General features: G+C 41.6%; 1 protein-coding gene across 6 annotated transcripts in view; it reads right to left on the minus strand.

Annotated features, from left to right (window-relative positions):
* PDE1C (phosphodiesterase 1C) overlaps positions 1–22,509 on the minus strand; it is a 512,296-nt gene that overhangs the window by 273,640 nt on the left and 216,147 nt on the right. For 2 of the 6 annotated variants that reach the window (XM_034670091.1, XM_034670087.1), the window contains one exon: positions 3,280–3,306. The exons of the other annotated variants lie outside the window; for them this stretch is intronic. In XM_034670091.1, the coding sequence (XP_034525982.1) occupies positions 3,280–3,306 (27 nt within the window). The remainder of the gene's footprint in view (positions 1–3,279; positions 3,307–22,509) is intronic. 6 annotated transcript variants of the gene reach the window in all.

Genomic DNA, 22,509 nt, shown 5'->3' on the forward strand with positions numbered 1-22,509 from the left:
GACACGAAAAACTGGACATGTGTCTGCAGAGGTCCCTGAGGTTTGTGGATAAGTCATTATTTGTACCTCTGCCTCTGATTATGCTTTCCAGGCACACTAAAACAGAGGTGTGAGTGTGCGTTTGTGTGTGGGAGTGTGGGTGTGTTGGAAACACTTCTAACATAGATTCAGCTTATAACACCGTCTCTGATAGCAATTCCTTTCTTTAGTGCAGCCCAGAACTATTAGATTATTTCTAAGTATTTGTGATTATTTTGTACATGATCTGGCATTCTTTCTCAAAGATACAAACTTTTCAGACCAGACCTGATAACTTGAAGCTGCCGCTATTTAAAAACAACCTGATGAGAATTTTAGGGGGAAGCAGTTCTCCTGGGCAATCCTCTCTAGCTGTCAAATTACCATGTCACCACTTCAACAAACCTCTTGGAATGACTGGCCCTCCTGGACAAGACTCAATCACAAGGCAAAAGGATGGCTCCCCTTAATTGTGTTGATTTAAAGCCTAAACCAATAAGGGTTTCTGTGCAGGGAGAAGCTTATCTTCTACTTACTGGTGCCCTCGCTAACCCTATAAAGAGTTTTTATAACATCATTCTTTTGGTTGAAATTATGGTCTTGGAGGAAATGAGTACATTTCCCTTAATATTAACAGTGAGATTCCGAAGAATCACTATCATAACATACTCTTGGGATACTGAGATCTGCCTAATACTTGATAAAATATTTAAAGAAAGATAGCTACCTCAGTTGAGCTGTAGTAGAATGATGATGACTTTAAATGCCAGAGGATTTTTTTTTTTCTTTACCATGGCTTTGAAAGGTGAATAAATACTTAAGTGAAATGAAAGGAAGCCTAGCACGAGAAGTTTAACCAAAGGTAGACTATTTTTGTATCCTGGGCTCTCTTTTCTCCTAATGTCCAATGCAAACCTGTAAGATCTAAAGCTTTTTAATATAACATATTTAGTTTTCCTACATGAAGCCACCAGCTTTATCTGACTAATTATTAACTAAAGCTGAATAACTACACTTAGCATTCAAATAACCCATTGAGTCCACACTAGTATGTTTGCCCCAACATGAAAAAGGAATCACACCTCCCCCCAGTCCAAATGAATCATCAAATAGACAAATATAGATTCAAACAGACCAGCATCTGCCAGAGACACCAAGACACATTTAAAAGTGTCTACCATTCATCAAATGAGGTATCCACTTAATCCAAATTTACAGATCCCTGGAAAAGTTCTCAAGCAAGATCATTCTGAAAAAGGCTATAGATTTGGTAAATGAAGAAGGTCTCAACTTCTTTAACACCTTTCCATCAAGAGCTAGAATCTATGCCCCCTTCTCTTGAATCTGAGGGGGTTCTGCAGTACCTTCACCAATAAAATACAGCAGAAGTGACACTGCCCCAGTTTCTGGGCCCATGCCAGCATCTTCCACTTCTTGTCTGTTGGAACACATGGCCCAGGAAGACAGCAAAGAGTGCAACTACCCTGAGACCACCCTGCAGTGAGAAGCCCAAGCTCCATGCTGGAGGATGGAGCCATGTGCAAAGACAAAGAAACAAAGAGCACCAAGTCTCCCCACATGTGAGTGAAGAAGCAATCTCAGAAGTGGACCCTCCATCTCCAAGTGGACCCTCCATGTCCAGTAGCCACAGCCCACTCCAGCTGCATCAGGTTCAAACCACTCAACCAAGTCCTTCCTGAATTCCTGACCCCTAACACTGTGAGCAGAATAAAATGGTTGTTTCAAGCCAGAAGTTTAGGGATGGTTTGTTATCAATGAAAGATTAGTAGACATGGATCTATTTTATATGAAAATATGTATGTGATTAAAAATAGAAGAGCTCAAACCAACCCTCTATTAATTTGCACTTTACATGACTTCAGTGAAGCTGGTACAAGACAGTCTATTTTTTTATTACATCGACATAATAAAAAATGCGACAGCATTCATGTAAGATATGCAAAAATATACTTTCAAAAATAATCGACATAGTAATTTGAAACTTGACAGGTTTGAGCTGCTCTCTTGTAAAACTCCCTCTAACCTGTCTATTTATCTCTTTTTAAATAAAACTGAAGCAACTTTGAAATATTTCATACCCCAGGTTAACTACATGCAAAAATGATAAATTACCTTTTACTACTGAAGACTATTATGCCCTCTAATCTGAGTGATTAATTTACACCCTGTTCAGTGGTTCACATGCAATTACTAACATGAACCGGATGAACCTGAACAAGACAGAATTATTTAGCCATCTGTGTAAGCTCACTATATTTAGAAAAGTATAGCAACCTCTAGGAAGCCCCAGGGTTTTATTCATCTTCTCTCAATGATGTGTGCACCTCTACACTGCATATCAAACTGAATACCACTACTGTGGATTACTGACTTTTATTTGGAAACCACAGGACAGGACTCTTTGCCATGAGATGATGCTCATTAGAAAACGTAAGATTAAAGTGGTCATCTGACTGAAAGTACCATTGCTGAAACCAACTGGCAGATTTTAATTGCATTGGTGACTTCTTAAATCTGAATATAATGTTTAATGTCGTAACATCAAAATCAAATACAATCAGTGAAAAGCAGACACTAGCCTTTTAGACTGAACTGTGGGCTTCTAATGCTTGGCAAACAACAGATCTAAGCAACTCTATTTCTTTGGAATGTGCTTTCCATACTCTTTTCAATAAAATGAAGTAATGGAGGATGATAAAAGATGATATTCTACTTTAAATTACCTTTTCCATGGCTAAATATAAATAAATAAATAAATAAATAAATAAATAAATAAATAATAAATAAATAAAACTATTAGTGCCCTTAAGCGAATTTGTACCTATACTTTGAGCTCAACAGCATTTTGTCAGAGAATCAGGCAAATAGGAATTGCAAGCAAAGGAGAATTCAAACACTAAAAGTGTACTTAAAGATGCTTTTGTGCTCCCATCCATAAACCTTCAGCACCCTCCAGCCCAGGCCCTCTCTGGTCAAGGTTTTAGTAAAATCCCTGGGCCTTTTCATCCACCAGATCCACTCTCACAGGAAGGTATACAGTCACAGTGCCACACTAAATGTCTGCAATCAATTTTTAATTACAGCAGCAGTAGTGATCCAAAGATGAAGCAGGCACCTCGCGGAGAAGGAACCAAGAGACTGGTCATTACACTGAAGGTCCACCATGAGCCAGGCTTGCGAAGAGCTGCACCACAAATGACTCAACCCACGAGCTCCCCTTTCTCAGAAAGACACTCTTACCTCTGGGATGTTTTCTTATATTTCCTCCTGTAGGAAAAGAAGCATAAACTCACATCAGAAAATAATTTGTGGCAGGCAATGAGTTAGAAAAGATAACTTCAGCAGGGACAGGCATGAAGGGAAGAATTTTGTGGCAGGTTCTTTCTGTGAGGCTTATGGGTTTCAAAGCCCAGCTAAAAGTTTTGGGTTATTGTGTTACACTATGGTCAGATGCATATATCTGCTCTTAACACTTACAAATAGCATCCCAAGGGCTCAATGGCTCTGCCCTCCTATGTTAGTTCTTCCCCTTTGAGGACACTCGAGTATTTGGGTTGAGGTCAGGTTTCAAAGGTTTCAAATCTCAGCCCCTCCATTTATTAGGTTCATGGGGTTGGTGAGGAGTAACTGGCCAGGGTCCTGTAAAGCATTTCTTTTATCTGGCACATATTAAATGGCCAATAACTATTAACTATTTGTATTGTCACTATTGTTACTATTACATCCGCCATACAGCACGGAAGTCCCTTTAAGGATGTGCCTAAATTTTACAGTGAAAATGAGTAACCATGTAGCTAAGCCATAAGATCAGACATAAGCTCTTCAGAGAAGGAAGAAGGGAGGAAAGGGACCCTGAGAAAGTCTAGAAGCAAAAGCGGTGAGAGCAGCAGTAGGAACTTGCTCATGGCTCAGCCGTGGGCTATCTCCTAGAACACTTCCCCAGGAGCAGAAGTGGCTGGAGTTCTAGTCTACTTCTGCTATTTAGCCTTGGGCAAATCTACTGGGCGTAGGGCCTCTTAATCTATCAAATGGAGATATTATCTGCCTTGGTTATCTCACCCAGGTCAGAGTGGCATTCAAAGGGAAAGTGGCCATCAAGTTTATTATCCCAATATCTCAGTGGTTTTCACGTTTGTGTCATTTTTTGCAGACTCCGAAGTGTCTCAAAAGAGTTTGAACAGGCTCTTTACTGGAGGGGATTCAAGGAAAAAAGTGCTGGGAGAGGAAAATGCATCCTTCTGGTAGCATCTCCAGGAGGTGCAATGTTTCCCAGTTGTCCTCAGTTCCACACCTGCATTCCCATTACAGTCACTGCTTCCAGGAAGCCAAGCCACTAATTTGCTCATAGAGCTATATATCACGCATTTTTTAAAAAGGGCACAGATTTTCAAATTCAGAATCACTATGATCTGTTACATCTCTGTTCAAATGAACATATGCATGGTGGTGTTGGGTGTTAAGCGAAGAAAGCAGAACCCAACATAAAACCTACAGGGTGATCTTGCCTAATGTACCAAATATTTATCTGAAAGGAAACACCAGAATGATAACCCTGACCCCAGGGTAGCAGATTAAAGGATCACTGCTTTTATAGTTACTATTTTTACTATTATTTTACTTATATATATAGTCACATATATAGATATATACATATCAGACTATAGGAATATATAAAGATATTTATATGTTTGAATTATGCCATATATAAAGAGAGGAAGGTCAACTAACAGAGTGGGTTAAGGCTTGGGCTTTAGAACAAACTCCCTGTGTTCCAGTCTTGGCTCTGGCACTTAGTTCTACAGTATGAGACCAGTTATTCAACCCCTCTGAGCCTTGGTTTCTTCGTCTATAAAGTGGGAATAATCACAGAACCTCTCTCAAGACCTTATGGTAAGAAATAAATGAGATAACTCACATGAATGTCAGTTCCACAAAGGGAGGTTCTGAGTGTGTTTCCCCACAGTAACCTAGTGCCGAAGACAGTGCCTTGCATTCCCTCTATTTTTTTTAATAATAATTTTTTTTATTATACTATGTTAGTCACTGTACAGTACATCCCTAGTTTTTGATGTAAAGTTCCATGATTCATTACTTGCATATAACACCCAGTGCACCGTGCAATACGTGCCTTCCTTAATACCCCCCCCAAAAGCTGTGCCTGGACCCCATCAGCAGAACAGATCACTCCTCAGGCAGTAGTGAAGGGCAGAGGTTTCATCTAGAGGCACAGAGCATAGTGAGTTATGGGTGTGGCCTGTGCCTTTGGCCCTTGTTAGGACTGCTGTCTACTAAACTGGCCTAAGGAGTCTCTTAAGGCAAGATCAAAAATAACCCACTGAAAGTGTGCAAAGACCAAAGACAAGGAGGCAGGCCAGCCAGATGAGCTTCGAACTAGAAGCCCAACTAATTCTATCAGCGGAGGGCATCTTCAAAGGTCAGAAGAAGACAATGTTTGTCGTTGGCTTCTACAGAATTCTCCCAGCATTTGCCAAGAACCATACAAAGCCCCTGCTGGGGGAGCACTGAGACAATCAAAGATGGACAAAAATAAGAAGAGCTTCCATTTTCAGCACCTACTAGTAACAAGCACTTAACATGTATCTCTAATCCTCGTAATAACACTGTTAAAATTCACTCTCTGAAAGAATCTGAATTCTAAAAATGGAAGTTAAAACATGTACCTAAAAAGTGTTATTTTATGATAACAACCAATACAAGGGGGGGTGGCTCAGAAAGCTTTGTGAAAGAGGTAGTCTTGACTGATGGCTGGGATTTCAGAAGGAGAAACATGTTAAGTAGGAGGCGAGCAGGTAAGGAGGGCATGTCTAGTGGCCTCAAACCAGCCCAGCCCAGCCAGATATGGAAGGAGATAACAGGCAATAAGGCTAAAAAGTGATGAGGACAAAGTTAAGAAAAGTAATACAACATATACTTAAAAAAAAAAAAAAAAAAGATACCCGGGAGAAGGGTTCACCTCTTGCATTGCCTTGTCTCATCTCTGATTATGTGGAAAGACAATAGGGCTCTGGGGTGTGACAGACCTGGTTCAAAATCCAACGTCCACCACCCCCCCCCCCCCCCCCCCCGCAAGCTGTCGGACCTCAGGCATGCTCTATGCTAAATTAAGCTTTAGTACCCACATCTGTAAAATAGAAGGAATGATCTCAGAGGACACAGTGTTTTGAATTTGCCGGGTACATGCATGCCATGTAGGCATTCTGATAGATCCCTCTATCCCTGATTTTGAGCTTCTTGAGGCCAGGGATCCTGTTGTATGGATCTGTGTATCTACTCTAAGGGCTTGCACATCAAATGGCACATGGGTAGCACACAACATGTCTGCTGGCAAAATAAATGAATCATTTGCAGCTGTCACTCACACTTATCAAAATACTGGCTATGCATTTGATAGACCCAGAGAAAGACCCAAAAATTTGATTTTCAGTAAATCTACCTTCTTGATACTCACTCCCCACCTTCCTAGATGCATCCTTGGCTTCATAGTCCTAAAGTTCTCTCTTCCCATCTTGTCCCATTTAGACACAGACAGCTTCAGAACCAAGACAGATCCAATCCAAACAGTATCATCTTATACCAGAGTTGAAAGGTCAGCACTTGAAGTATAAGAGAAAATATACTTCTATGGAAATTACCCTATTCAAGATCCAACTCACAGATCATTTGGACTGGGCAAGATCAGTGAGGGCTGAATGGGCCCTACTTATCCTTCAGCTCTCAGCTGAGACATCGCTTCCTCCTGAAAACCTTCTACAGTCTCCCAAACTGGATAGTGCACCTTTGGTACGCCCCCATGGTGACCAGAGCTCACCCACATCACTGCACTGGTCACTCCAGATAGTTACGATCTGTTATGCTGATGGCAATGATGGCTTGTCCACTACCTGCTGGTGTTTCTCTCTTTCCTAACACAGTGATTGGCAAATGGCAGCTGCTCACTATATTTCCAGGGAATGAATAAGTGAATTTATCAAGAAGCTGATTAAAAAATGCTTTCTTTCTACTCATTTTCCTTCCGTTTAGCAATGATTTACAATGAGCGGTGAGGACGCCTACCACAGCCACGGTTTTCTGCACACAGGAGAAACGCAATGAGAGGAGGCTGGGGGCCTCACAGTCATGCAGCATCTCCTCTGTTCCATGCCCATTATACAAATAACTCACTTTGACACCTACAGACCCTGGGAGGTCTACCTGACTTTACACTTGACGGAAGTGAGGCTCACAGAGGTTAAGTAACTTGCCTAAGGATACAGAACCTTCAACTGGCTGAGAAAGAAAGCAAACTCTGAAGCCTTCAAAGAAAATCAAGAAAATTATGCAAAGAAGTCAAAGGATGCCAAGGGGGAACTTAGACACTAGACAAAAACAAACAAAACCAACAACAATAAAACAAACTGGGTCCTTTCCTTCCAAACGCAGGAAATGAACTGGAAAAGAACCCAGTTTATTTTTGGCCTTTTGTTTTTAAGAACTTTGGAAGAATTTATTCCTGATTCATAATCTGAAAGACAAAAGGAATGTTTTTAAATGTTCTGTTTTGGTTTTTCAAACTTACTTCATATTTATAATTTTTTGAAACCTGAAACAACACATCACAAATCTCAAGATTCACATAGCTGGGCTGAGTCGACGTAAAAAGTGGAGAGTGACCAGGAGCTGTTATGCCCTGGGATCTGGCAAAGCTGGCCATGTGGGAGATGGAGGCAGAAGGGCTTCACGCTCAGGCAGAAGGCAGGTCATCTCCACAAGGCCGGGCCAAGGAAACCACATCCATGAAGGTCTAGAGCAGTGCTTTGCAAACTGTTCCCCAGAACAGCTTCCGCCCTCCTTCTTTGGAGAGACATTACAGCAGAATGCTTAAATCCCTTGCCTGAGCTCAAAGCCTCCTCCAACTTACCGCGTCCAATAAGCTATGTGACCTTAGCAACTGACATCATGTTCCCAACTACCAGTCTCCTTCTCTGTAAATGCTGGGTAACAATAACACCCTCTTCACAAGGGGATGTGAGAAACAAGTGTAAGAACAATGAAAAGCCTTTAGCACAGTGTTGGGTACCCAGGAAGGGTTTGAGAGTCAGCTACTGTATTAATAACAGTACTGCATAAATAATAATGGTATTTTAATTCAATAGGTTTCCAAATTTTGTTTGGAAAAAAAAAGCCTTTCATTAATTAAAGAAGTAAAGAAAAAAAGCTGCAGATTGCTTTCTAAAGGTAAAAAAAAAAGATTAAGTACTTGCAATTCTCCTTATCTTCGAACACTTGAACCACAGAGAAAGCAGGTGCTATTCTAAGTCCTGCTAAGAAGAGGAGTAGCTGAAACCCTGTCCAGCTTTCCCCCCAAGCCCAGCAGGTTATACACCCTGCCATCCACTCTCTCTGTGGTCCCAGTTAACCTAGCAGAATTATACTTTCCCCTCTAATGTTGAAGTAGGCCATTGTTGAGAAGGCAGGAGGAAAGAAACGTAAAACTGCATATTTATGAACTAGACAGCATAACAATCCTTAGAAATGTGTAAAGTGTATCTTTTGATAAAGATTCTTTTTATCAACAATTCCCTAAAAACCGACGCCCAGTGAGTTGCTTACACAGAATCTCTAAGCACACTCCAGAAGTTGTAGCTCAATGCAGACACATGATATACTATAACACTGGCTCACCCTTACCCACCTCTTAGGCTCACCTCTTAGGCAAATTAAAAGATTCCTGGTCTTCACTGAAAATCCCAGTCTGTTTAAGTCTGGAATGTTTCTATGGAACCATGGATTGCCCAAGAACTATCAAATGTGAGGTGTGCGCGCGTGTGTGTGTGTGTGTGTGTGTGCATGTGTGTACAGAATAGGAAGTAAGGAGCTGGAAAATCTCCCCCAAAGGCTTCAGTCGATTTACATCCAGCTGATCATATTTGAAGAAGTGAATACTCAGACGGGAGCATCATCAAAAAGCAAAGAGCACTGACCCCCCCCCCCCCCTTTTTAAAAAAGNAAAAAGGTTCCCCAAAGCTCTCCATAGCTGTGTCATCTAGCAGAGGCTTCTAGACCCTGAACTTCATGTTGCCTCTCCTGGCTCCAGCCAGACAGAGAAAGGATGAAACTAAGCAAGTGTAAAAGAGGTGATTCTGTCTACTATAGACCTGGATCTGCCGGAGGGCAGAGCACAGACAGCAAGGGAACAGCATGAAACAACAATGAGGTGGGAGTGAGCATGTTTCTGAAGGGCTTTACTTGCTTTTTGATGGCTAGGAGCTCCCAAAGGACTGGGCATGCCCACAATCAAACAAATATAAGCTGCACATACTCCAAAGTCAAACAGATGATTTGGGAATCATTCCTGATAGCCTGGATAAGTGAGAGTTGATTAAGCACTGATGTTAAATTATGAAGAGGCTGGCTGGCAGTCTTTCACTTTTTTAAAGTATCTTTGAGTAAGAGCCATATGGGTGCTGCAATAATGAGGTTTATAAATAGGCTTAATATTCAAACAAGCTGGCTTAAAAAAAAAACAAAAAAAAAAACTTGTGTTCAGTTTCAAAGTTGACAGCAAGATACCTCCCAGTTGGGCACAAGAAGGTTTTCTGGTATGGGAAGTTGAATATGCGACAACTGTACATGCACAGTGAGAACTCTCCCGCTTCCAGGCAATGATGACTCATTCTGGTCCAGATCCCGTCAGATCCTGTCTCCATCCTACCCTACCAAGGTCACTACCGCTTCGGGGCACAGACAGCTTTGGAAATCTTGGTTCTTGGCCCTCAGTTCCCTCAAGGGAGTGGAGACAGGGGGACAGACTCCGAAAAACAAAGTGCACAACAGGACTCAGAGTTAACTGAGTGGAGTTAACTGCATGTTCTCAGGAGTTCAGGTCACATGCAGCTCCCTTGTGGGAAAGTGGCCTAAGATAAAATGTCACAAATACCCATGAAATGAGCAAGGACCCAAATAACCATCTGATCCTCCGGTTTTGTTTTTCATTGGCATATGGGGTGCAGACTGAACAGAACTGGATTATCTGGAAATTTCTACTGAACATGACTTAAATCATTTGTAGGAACTACTCTACATGTTGCTGAGAATCTAAGGTCCTTGTATATATCTTCTTATTCCTACCAGTGATTTCATTTCCATGATGCATCCATTAAAACCCAGGTTTGCAAAGCTATGTATATATTGACTGCTTGATGGCAGTTCTCATTTGAAATAAGTAAATGCCAGTAAGAAAATGTATATAAAAATTGCAGTCTCCTGGCAACTTCTGGCAGAGTATTGGGGAAGGGGAGAAGGTATTAGAGAAAATGAAAGATTCTCTTCCCTTACTAGCTCTGATTTTTCTTAACCGATGAGCTACAGAATGAAAAAATCCATGTGGGCAATGATTCTATTTTCCTGTTTGGCCAAAGATCCAAGGCAATACAAAAAATAAAAAATAGTGAAATGACATAAACTCACTTTTACCTGGAATAACCTAATAATTAGAAAAGGGTTGTTTTTGTTTAAATCTTCTAGAAAATTTTTCTGCTAGTTCTTTTATTGGGGAAAATTGTCCCACAGACTTGCACCCTTCCATTTAGCCTTCTTAGAAAAGGAAAATCATATTCAGAGTCAGCAATTCCCAAAGTACAAAACTGCAGTATGTTTAACCCAAAGTGATGAGATCAAATTCAAATGAAGAAGTGAGGTTTGGGGGTAAGGGTGGTGAATCTGAAGAATGAGAGAATGCTAATCTGAAACAGACCTGTAAATAAGATGATCATTTTTTTTTTTTATTTGACGGAGAGAGAGACAGCCAGAGAGATGGGGGAACACAAGCAGGGGGAGTGGGAGAGGAAGAAGCAGGCTCCCAGCGGAAAAGCCTGACACGGGGCTCTATCCCAGAACTCCGGGATCACGCCCTGAGCCGAAGGCAGACGCTTAACAACTGAGCCACCCAGGCACCCCAAGACGATCAATTTTTAACTCACTTTTGGAAGCAAATATGTTTCTATCTAGTGCTGGCTGGACAATGGAAAGAGGAGAAATCTTTGAGAAGGTTTAACCCAAACTGAACAACCCCACGGGAAGTCCCACCTGGAATAGCACCAATTCGCACAGCCAATCCACATCGTGCCCCATGCTCCCACATTCCCGAAGCCCTGTTTCTTCTTTGTTCTCCCTCCCCAGCCCCCTTGTCTGCCTGCAGGCAGCTGGCCAGACACAGAAATCCAAATCTCTTGTGCATGCCTGCTTCTCTCCCGGGTCTGGGTTAGAAATTCCAGCACTCAAATTACTGTCCAGCAGGCCCCCAAATGGGACCCCTCCCCAAAGAAGGCTGTAATCTTCCTCTGGAAGGCTAGGCTTTTTGAGCAGACCAAGCATTATTTGTCTTGCTTAAAGCGAGGCAGTGAGCTAATCACTGGCACCAGCAACAAAATATGGAAAAAGGTTTTTCGAGAAAGAAAATAGAAAGTAAATGTCATGCTTGTAGAAGTCCAGGTAGTACTTTTTTGCATAAATTATTTATCCCTCTATTCACGTATTTACAACCACTTGCTGTGTTATAAGTACAGCAAAACCGTGTGGGTGGGACTGTAAGAGATTTTTGTGACCTCTTTCCTGGGAGCCTGGCTCCCATTTAGATAAACATCAATGAGAAAGGCTGAAAACAAAAATATTTCTTAATATCTGTGCAACACTGCCCAAGTGGGGATAAATCCAAAGGATTAAGACAAAATCTTACTCTTCATAGATACATCCCTGTAATTAGGGGAGGGGCAGAATTTTTTAAATTGAATTATCCAGAGAGTGGCTCCAGCTCTCTACTTTATTCCTGCCCATGTGTATTTAGCCAGAACAAAAGATGTATCTTCTGCCAAGTTTAACTTCAGTGACTGGTCTAATTTTTCTAAGCCTTTCCCATCTACTCTGGTAGTATTCCTTCCCTCTCTGCTCTCTTAGACCCGTCCTCCCAGCCCTTATCAAAACCTCCTTCTGGCAGAAAGCAGGGGAATTTAAGTCAATACTCCGGCTCCTGGGGAGCAGAGGTCCTTCCTATTTCCTCCAAAACCTTCTCTCCCAGCAATATCATCCACGTAAGTCTCTGGACACAGACTCTGTAAATTTCAACAATTTAAGTGTGGCAAAAATGAGGCCAATATCCAAAATACAGAAAAAAAGAAAAAAAAATTAACTGGTAGATGCATTCACAGGGACCTACTTTGAGCTCTACTGCGGATGGCAATCAGTTGAATATTCAAACCAAATTCTCCTTAAGGATAGCTACTTGTACTGAAACCATCCAAAGACTCCCAGAAATGGGTACTTTGAACAATTCCTTCATTTTTTTTAACGATGACTAATTTCAGTCCATAGTTTTATAGAAAGAAGGACAATTCCAAACAATATTTATGGAGCTTCAATTTATGGTAATTAACCCTTTTGTTTCACAAATAAGCAACACAGGACTCGAGTCATGAAAGTGTTTATGGTTCCTCATAGTTAGCGGATTTCCAAACAGCAACCACCTGGAATAGTATACTAAATCCAAAACACTTTGGGGGAGGTAATTTAAAGGTATTATAAGACTCGTCAGAGACATCCTTAGACAACACTCAGAGAGGTAAAGGGAAAAGGGGTCAGATATTCGTCTGAATTTGAACTATTCCTAAAACACACATGGAAGTAGCTTTCAAAAACTAATCTTTCACTACTGGATTTACTCAGAGTGTCTCTCGAGTGCAGGAAAAGTCTTGGTTATTTCAGCATTTTGGTTGTTTGGAATCTGGATAAACAGAACTTAATGTTCTTTGGACGTCCAATAGGGACTTTCAGCCAAAATATTCAACACATTCTTATGCTGATTGTTTAAGTTTTCACTCTTCTGGTGGCCTGAAGGGAAAGGAAAGCTATGTTTCAGCAGAATATTGAATATTGAGTCCTTGCAACAGACCTCTCAAAGAGAATGAAAGTGAAGAGAGGGAGGGCCATTTGGGGAAGGCCTTAAAGGGCAGGGAAAGGGCCGTGAGCAAGGCAGATGTAGTATGGAGGGTGAGTGCCACAGCAGGACCTATGCACTACCCTAAGAGACAGAGACCTGGTGTGTCCATCACAGGGCACCTCTGGGGCAGCAGTGTCCCCACAGGGCACCACTGGGCAAGCCTAAACAAAGGATGGCCTCCTACAGAATCCAGAGAGACCCCACCCGGCCAACCTTCAACAGGCCCTTCGGTGGTGGCTGGGCTCCACACTTCTGCCTTTTCCCAGAAGGTCTGTAATAGGGACCTCGTTCCATTTGGCTTCTTGAGTCATAGTCTCTTTCTTCCCTTAGAATACTGGGAATGAGCCTGCCTACTCTCCAGGTTTCTGTCTCTACTCCAAATCTATGTTATGGTGAGCATAGCATCAAGTAGTCAATATAAGGATTCCAAGCAAAGCTATGTACACTGATGGCTAGCTGGACTTTCACATATGTTGGGCAAAAAAATGCCAATGAGAAAATATATATAAATTTACAGTCTTCTGGCACCTTCTGTCAGACTATTTAGGGTATCACACTAAACTGTGTTCTCTCTACGTGTGTATGTCTATGTGTATACACAATTATACAATTTTTTTTCTTCTTACTTTGTTGGGTTATCCATTATACCTCCAACCCAGAACTTTCCTTATCTCCAGACCCATTTATCCAACTGCTCATGCCTTCCCCACATCTCCTCAAGGACATCTTCTAGGTCCCTCATATTCAATAGGTCCAAAACTGAACTCATTATCTCTAATCTCCATTCATTCTGCTCCCGTGCACAACAAAACCTGCAATCTTGTTCCCCCTCAGTGGTCCTGATCTAAGTAAATAGCATCTGGAAATGTAGCGAAAAACCTGGGAGCTATCCTAGATTCCACACTCTTCTTCATTTCCCACATTCAAGTCCTGTTGTGTCTACCTCCCGAAAATCTCTCAAATCCACCCCTACAGACCTACAATAGCTTCGCATTGCTAAAACTCCCTGGTCTAAAAGAAGCCTCTTGGCCTTCTTCTTGGAAATTTCTGCACCATGAGAGCCAAGTAGAGGAAGAAGCGAATGAGCAGGCTAAAGCGTCAAAGAAGAAAATGAGGCAGAGGTCCAGGCAAACCACTAGCTGATGCACTCATGACAGCCACAGGAGCAGAAATAAGGAAAGCCAGAGGCCAGAGATACTAGTACCAATTGTTGGACTGCATGCCTACTTTCTAGAGTTTGAGTCTATGGATCTAGGATATCTATCACCATCTGATCACAATGACCACCTTTGAAAGACCTACCGTGCTCATACCAAAACAGCTCCTTTTGATCCTTTGCCTTGGACCTGTGACTTTAGGGACTAATTCTGTCTTCATTTGTGGATGAATGTAACATGTGTATAATAAACCATCTCTTCTGCTGCCTTGGCTAAAGAAAAAAGAAATAAAACAAAATAAAATAAAACAAAATAATAAAATAAAATAAAAAAATAAAATAAAATAAAATAAAATAAAATAAAATAAAATAAAATAAAATAAGAAGCAAGATCTGATCCTTCTCTAGCTGTGTCTTGAGTCTCCATAGAGTCTTGGCTACAGCCACTTGGCCCTCCTGTTTTATTTCAGAGGTTCCATGTTCATTTGGCTCGTTGCACATGCTGTTTTCCCAGGTTTGAATACCTTAGAACACTCTCCTTCACCTCTTTACTAATACCTACTTGTTCTTCATAGCTCAGCTTAAATCTCGCTTCTTCAGAGAAGCCTTCCCTGATTCTTGGACCAGGTCTGGGCCACCCATATGTTTCCACAGTGCCCTATAGTTCTTTGTGGCACTCATCCGTGTAAATAATTACTTGTGGAATTACATGTTTAATATTTGCTGAATGTTCCCTAAGGGACGGAGCCTTTATCTTGCTTCCCACTCCCTAGTGCCTGGTGCGTGGTAAGTGCCAGGGAAATGTTTGCTTAGTGAATGAGTGATGGATGACATATAGAAGTATGTGTATTCATTCAAATATGTAAATAAAATTCATTACCTATAATCATAAATTATGTCTTCTTGATTGAATTATTCTCCTAAGCTTTTCATTATTTCACAACCTAGAAACATCTAGGCTGTTCTTACACTCATGAAGGCTCATTTATTTTGTTTAATAAGAGCTGTTGAAAGAGTACACTCCAGTAAGTCTGAAGAATACCAAAGCTTTACATGAACTCAGTATACTTTCTCCAGAAATAGAGTATTTCATTTGCTGTAGAATTCATTTTTTATTACCAATGAGAAACTGTGATGGCCATTCTCAAAGCCGTTACAGACTATTTTATGGGCCTCATGTTCAACAATCATTTTTCTTAGTGTTTTATTGAAAAGCCACGAGTTAGGTCAGGTGAGCACTTTCCCCCCATATGGGAAAACTGGAACCAAGCAGTCTTCTGTGAGCCAAAGAAAATTAAAGACAGAAAATGGAGCTAGAAATGCAGAAATCTCTCTGCTTAGGGCTGCTTCCCAGCCAACAGAGACTGTAAAGCTTGGTCAAAAGAATAAACACTTAACTGATAAATACTGAGTTGTAAGTAGCTAATAAGTCAGCACAACCAAATTATGTCAAGTGATCACATACCAATATACTGCATTAGTATTCGAGTAAAGAAAATTTCATTCTAAGTGTAAGAACCTACTTACCCTTTTTCTATTCACCTCTTTCTTCCCTTTAATACACATTAAGAAAGTATTCAGGGGAGACTTACTTATCTTTATTAGGAAAAGAAACACAAAAACAATTCCTCACACACGAATGTCTTCCTTCTCTGAACCCTAGGACACTGTGTCAATAGCACTTACTTAGCAATTAATTATTGTGCATATTTCTACTGTTGTTTTTGAACTTTTCACATGTATAAAGAATTATCTTGTCTCCTTAACTAGACTCTAAATTTCCTAAGAGCAGGGCTTTACTCCCGATAGTTCTATATCTCTTCTGAAGCTCCTAATATCTGGTATATAATAGAAGTCCAACAAAAAAATGCTGAGCCACTTGACATTTCCAATTAAATGAGAGAGTGGAAGGACCTATCAATACACTAGAATATGTAATCTGGAGGAAATGAATAATTTTTTAGATTACTGTTTTGGCATTGCTTTATTAGTGAGATTCAGGTGAAGCCCCTCTTAGGTCATCTGTTGGCAAGGCTTTACCTCAGAACCATGACTCTCAGACCCAGTGTTCCGAGCCAAAGGTCTCTCCACAGTTCCAGACTGCTATCACCAATAGTTACGTGGGTCTTCCCGAGGTTACTCCATTCAACATGTCTAAACCCAAGTTTATCATCCTGCTTTATCCAAGCCTGCTCTTCTCTCCACAGCCCCAAACAAGGCAAATGGCAACAAACTCACTAAGACATCCAAGCCAAAACCAACTTGGAAGACAACCTCTCCTTCTCTCTCTCTCTTTTCTCCAAAACTAAGTAGCACTACCCTAAATTCAAGAATCCTCTCCAACCGATTTCCAGGCCTCAGATTCCATCATCAATCTGCCCTCCACATTTCTACTGGAATAGCCCATCCTAAAATTCAAGTCTCAATTTTTCCTCTACAGCTTAAAGTCTTTTAACAATTCCTTATAAGGTAAGGGATAAAATGTAAACTCCTTAAAATTACATGTATCAAAATAAAAAAGATTCTCTGCAAGATGAGTGGAGAGTGGGACATACTTTTGTGTGTGTGTAATGTAGTAAAATGTGTTCAAATACTTACCTCCTTAAATTATAAGGATGTACAGCTTTGAATAAAACAAAAAGCAAATTTTTAAAAATTCCATGTATCACTACCTGGCCCATGCCTTCCTTTCCAATATTATCTCTCACTCCTCCTTGACATGCTAACATCTCCCATGCCTCTGTACCTTGCACACCCTGTTACCTCCACTCATTAGCTTTTATCTATCCCTCAATATTGTACTTGATAAGCTGCAAGAGGATATTACACAGCTACCTTTCAAGGAAAGTAACTAAGTTTCTTTGGAATTGATTGGTAGGGGAAAGTAAGCCTGTGAGGTCCCTGAGGGACCAAGGACCAATTGGGGGCCAACTGCTTTTGAGGTGACCTCAGAGATTTCTGTCCAACAGCTCAATGCTAGATGACAGCAAATGAACCCAACTACACCCTTCCCTTTTAGGAATTTACGGTGAGAGATGAGCACAGAGAAGGGCACTAGGACTCAGGCTATATCCCTAGTAAGTAGAAGCAGCTTTTCCAATTTTCCATAAAATCAGCTCAGAATTCTGGGCTGGTTTATTCTGGGCTGACTAGAGGATTCCTTGTTTCCTCGAATCTTTGCAAAAGCTTTCTTTGCATCTTTGCAGAAGGCTGATATGAATGAAAGGAATCTGTGCAAGTTTCTTCCTTGTGACTTTAAGGACTCTGCTAGAATAATCTGCGGCTCACTGCTAGTCTGCAACACCTTCTCAGGCCACCCCAGGTGGAGGAGCTCCCTGCACATCCCTCTGTAACTACAGTCAGCACTTCCGGCTTTGCCTTTCAGTCTTTCCTGCTAGCTTGGCAGGTGCTGAAGGGCAGGTGTCTTATCTACTTTTGCACACCCAGAGCTTATCAAAGTGCCTGGCATATAACAGACACTCAGTAAATGTTAATTGAGTAAACTAATGTTGCCTGAACATTGATGGCACTATTAAAAAATTCAGATGAGGGGCGCCTGGGTGGCACAGTGGTCAAGCGTCTGCCTTCGGCTCAGGGCGTGATCCCAGCGTTGTGGGATCGAGCCCCACATCGGGCTCCTCTGCTATGAGCCTGCTTCTTCTTCTCCCACTCCCCCTGCTTGTGTTCCCTCTCTCACTGGCTGTCTCTATCTCTGTCAAATAAATAAATAAAATCTTAAAAAAAAAATTCAGATGAGTACAGAGAAAATACAGCATAAGAGGGCTTAATGAAATAAGAAATATGAAAGCAAAGATGCAGGCTTCTTTGCCCATGGCTTCCCCCCACATCTTTGGAAGAGTCACTTAAGTTCTCTGTGCTTCAATGGAGTATTAGTGAAGACTCTTTGAGACAAACCAAACTCAAAGCAATCTAAGCAGAAACAGCCCGACTGGTCCTGTAGCTGGGAGAGCAGAGAATCAGACAAGTGTGGGAACAGGGGCCTCTGGGATTTCCATTCCATGTTCTCCCCTCTGCTCTTCTCTGAGTGTTGTTTCTCCTGTCTCCTATGACAGAAAGATCTTCTCCATGAAGTAGGAAGTGGAGCCAGTGGCAGCCACCAGGAAAACTCAGAAGAAGGGCAAGCAGCACTCCCCAACAGCCAAGAGAGCAATCTCAATGAAGGACTCCACTGCTCGTGCTTGGTTTCCCTGCCACACCTGAGACCTACCACTGTTGCCACTAGGGGGGAAATTCTAAGACTGGCCAGTCCTGGACCTTGAGCTCCTCCCTAAGCCAGGGGTAGAGGGTGGAGAGAGGCAGGGTCTATTATCATATTAGGGAGTGGGACAGCTCACTGAATAGAAGAAAACAATAGTCCCAGTCTGTTACCTTAATAACCATTTACCTCCCTTTATATCATAATATTGTTTTAGATAATGCAAAAAAAATCATCTTCATAGAGCTATATAAGCATAAAATTTATTATACTGACTACTTCATAGCTAGGCAAAATAAATACATGATGGCTTAATTACAATTGTGACGATACATGCCCCAAGGAGTAAATGAAACCTGTTGGCTTGCTCTCAATTTAAAAAAATAAATAAATAAAAGGCATAGAAACACTTTTTTTGTCATCATAAAACAGGCTGGCAATAGGAAAACTCTAGGTCAGGACCCAAGGTACAAGTCATAACTGAAACCTATGCAGCCCTGAGGTTCCCCCACATCACCAGAGGAATAAAGTGTTGCCCTTGTCATTTTTTCCCTGATTGGAAGATTCCCTGACAAAACAGCCATCGGGAGGGGCTCTTACAAATTCCACCCCCTCTACCGAGGAAAGAGATATGACGACAGCACTGGGGGTCAACTGAAGTCTGCTGAAATGGAAATGGGTAAATGGGTTAAAAAAAAAAAAAGGCTCCTCCCAGAAACGTAAGCAGACAGCATCTCTTTGACAGAGATCATTAAAAAGCTCAGGTGCGCAGTATTTGTTTCCTCCCGGCTTAGAGGAACGTGAACATGGGTATGAGAGGGTGGCAGGGCTGCACAGGGAGGCTGAGGAACACCGCCACCCTGGAATCACAGTCGGCCTCTATGCACTGCTGTTCAGCACCTCGCTCAAGGGAGATGAGAGTCGTCATTATAGGAAACACCAAGGCTTGCAGGGTTTTGCAATCTCAACTGGGGTAGACAGTGTTTAAAATTCATATTTCTAATAGTCAATGTGCTACTAGCATCTTGATGTTGTTACAAGGCTAAATTAAGAGTTTTTCCCAATTTTCTCCCAGAGAAATATGCTAATGAGCTCTAGGTTTCAAATGTGTATTGATAATTTACTCTAGACCAGGTGGTACTATAGGTGTTGGGGACACACCAGTGATCAGAATAGACCAAGACAACTATGTCCTCGTGAAGTTTATATATTAGTTGGAGGAGACAGACAATAAACATAAGTAAATAAATACATAGCATTCCGATGGTGAGATGTTCAGGAGAAAAGAAACAAAGCATAGGGGGAGCCTGGGTGTTTCAGTCAGTTAAGCATCTGCCTTGAGCTCAGGTCATGATCCCAGGGTCCTGGGATCAAGATCCCATTGGGCTTGCTCCTCAGTGAAGAGTCCGCTTCTCCTTCTCCCTCTGCCTCCCCCTCAACTCATGCTCTCTTTCCCTCACTCACTCTGTCTCTCAAATAAATAAAATCTTAAAAAAAAAAAAAGCATGGAAGGGGGATGGTGGAGGTTGTCACATATACAGATCATCCCCTATATTCTCCAGTGCTGTAGATTCTTGGCAGATAAGAACAGCAACAACAATCCTCTTACTGCTGGTAAAGACCACTCCCGGCCAGTGCACTAAGGGGAAGGAAAAAGAGAACCTAGGTAAACCAAAGAGTGGGATTCATCCCTGGGTTATGGCCTTTCCACATCGTACCCTGTTCCTACTTCAGTTTAGATTTCTGTGCCCAACCTGCATAACGATGTTAACAAAACCTGCCTCCCATCTACTTCATGGAATACTGTATTAATAGGTCATGTGGCCTATAAGCTGATATATATTCATCTTCATTTTGACTATTAAAAATGAAGTTCTTAAATTTAAAAAATTAAGAAGTTCAATATGTGGTGCTTTATGTTTCCTTCATCACCTATTGATTGAACACCCACTATGTGCCAGACCCTGCTCTATGCACTGGAGGTACAGCAGTAAGACACACAAAGTGTCTGTCCTCAGGGAACTTCCATTCTAATAGAGGGGATGAAAAATTCAACAGTAGATTGAATAGATAAGATACTGACAAGAAGACTGATGGCATTGAACAGTCCAGGTATGAGATGAACAAACCTGAACTTAGGTGGCTCTCAAACAAACTGAACCGAACGAATTCTTGACTATCTGTGGTTGCCTACAGAGCCCTTTCTATAAGGGAGTCATGGTAATAGTGAAAATCCAATTGTGGCTGTCGGGTCTTTATAAAATGTTGAAAGGGCTCCCTCCTTTCTCTTACTGACAGTCTGTTGTGTGGACAAACAGAAACATACCCTTCTACCACCTATGGGTTTCTATTTTGTGAACTGCAGGCGCGTTATTCCAAGTGGTATAAATAAGCACGCCTTTGGTTTCCAGAGTCTTTAGCAACTTACCACAGCACTACTGTTTTGGGTTTTTTTAAGTGGCAGTAAGAACCATTAATAGTAGTAAAAAAAAAATGTCATAATAGCGATAGTAACATGTCCTTTTCAAAATAGAAAGTGGAGCAACAGATCTCCTCAGATTGCTGTTAGGCAGGGCATTTCAGTAGGAAGGGTAAAGAGAGGAATTCAAAAACACACACTTGGAGAAGAACCAACCCACACCTTTTATGTTCAAAGGCACCGGGTGCTGAGTAGATGCAAGAGATGAGAGAACGAAAATGTGGTTATATCACACCCCAACACCTTGGGGAGAGAAGCCCAAAGGATAGGAAGCAGAAAGCTACAAGACAGTGTGTTATAAGCACTAAATGCTTGTTCACACACATGCTCAGCTTGGCTGCTTTACCCAAACACTCCTCTCTAGCCTGAGTAGCTCCATGGAGTCGGCTGTAACTGTAAAGCAGCCAGAGAGAAGCAGTTTCTGAGTGTGTGCGGATGAGTCCCTCCAGCCGACATAGCAAGGGGACCTGACCCGCCTGACAGCACTTTGACCTTGCATACCTCGGACCCAGACTTTGCAGACAAACTTTCTGTGTGTACCCCAATATGATCAGATGTAACATTCAGTCGCTCGCTCATGTCTTTCACATACAACATGCGTTTACTGTAAACACTGCTCTGAACGAGGTGCTGCCTTGCATGCATCTCAACGGTCAGGACAGCCTGCCAACCAAAAAGACAAGATCTCCAAGTAAGTTTGCCGCCTCTGCCTGCAACAGCCAGACAACTCAAAAATCATGTTATTTGGCATGATTTCCCATGTAGATCAGTGACAATGAAACTCAGTTGGATTATTGATGGAAGGGCTTTTTAAAATTGCACTTGCAATGGGAATCCCTTAAAGAAATATATACTACCTATCACTTCCCTTTAGAAACTATGAATATCCCAGTCAGGATGTGGTCTCTTTTAAGATGAAGCTAACTTATACCATTGCCTTCTTTATTTTGTCTTGGGTTGTGTGTGTGTGTGTGTGTGTGTGTGTGTGCACGTGTGCACTTTCAAAACACAATAACTACAGCAAAACAAACCACCAAGGAGCTAATATTCCCATCACTGTCCATAAGGAACAGGATGTCTAAAGAATATACTTGGAGAAAAACTGTTGTTGTTTTTAACTGCACTCGATAATTGATGCCAAATGTCTAATGAAATGAGTATCTGGTAGTTATGAAAGGTGTCTTGAGGATCTGCCTGGTCAACTGAGGAGTAAGCTGTAAATGTACAGCTACCACTATAGCTTCCTGACTGGGGTGACCAGCTGTTCATTGCTTATGAAATCTTTTCACAGAAAACACCATGTATTTTCAGGTCACCTCTCCTCAGCACCCAAAACCAGACAGAACCCAATGAAGTGAATGAAATTCAGAGATCTCTGTCCATCAGTCCAACTAGAATTCTGGCCACTGTACTGAAAGCAAATGCACTATTTCACCATTCCAATATTGCTAGGAAACTCCAATATTGGTTCTGACCCCCACTTTCTCCAAAAATAGCCCTTCCTTCTAGTAATTATTTCCCAATAGAAAGAATCCTAAGAAAATATCAGGTGAACTAGGAGGGGGCGAGGGAGAGGAAAATTTAGCAGCCAGAATGAATGCTGAATTTGAACTGTTGGCAAGTTCTTG

This window comes from Ailuropoda melanoleuca, chromosome 1 (assembly GCF_002007445.2).
Source record: "Ailuropoda melanoleuca isolate Jingjing chromosome 1, ASM200744v2, whole genome shotgun sequence".
Classification (NCBI taxonomy): Eukaryota; Metazoa; Chordata; class Mammalia; order Carnivora; family Ursidae; genus Ailuropoda; species Ailuropoda melanoleuca.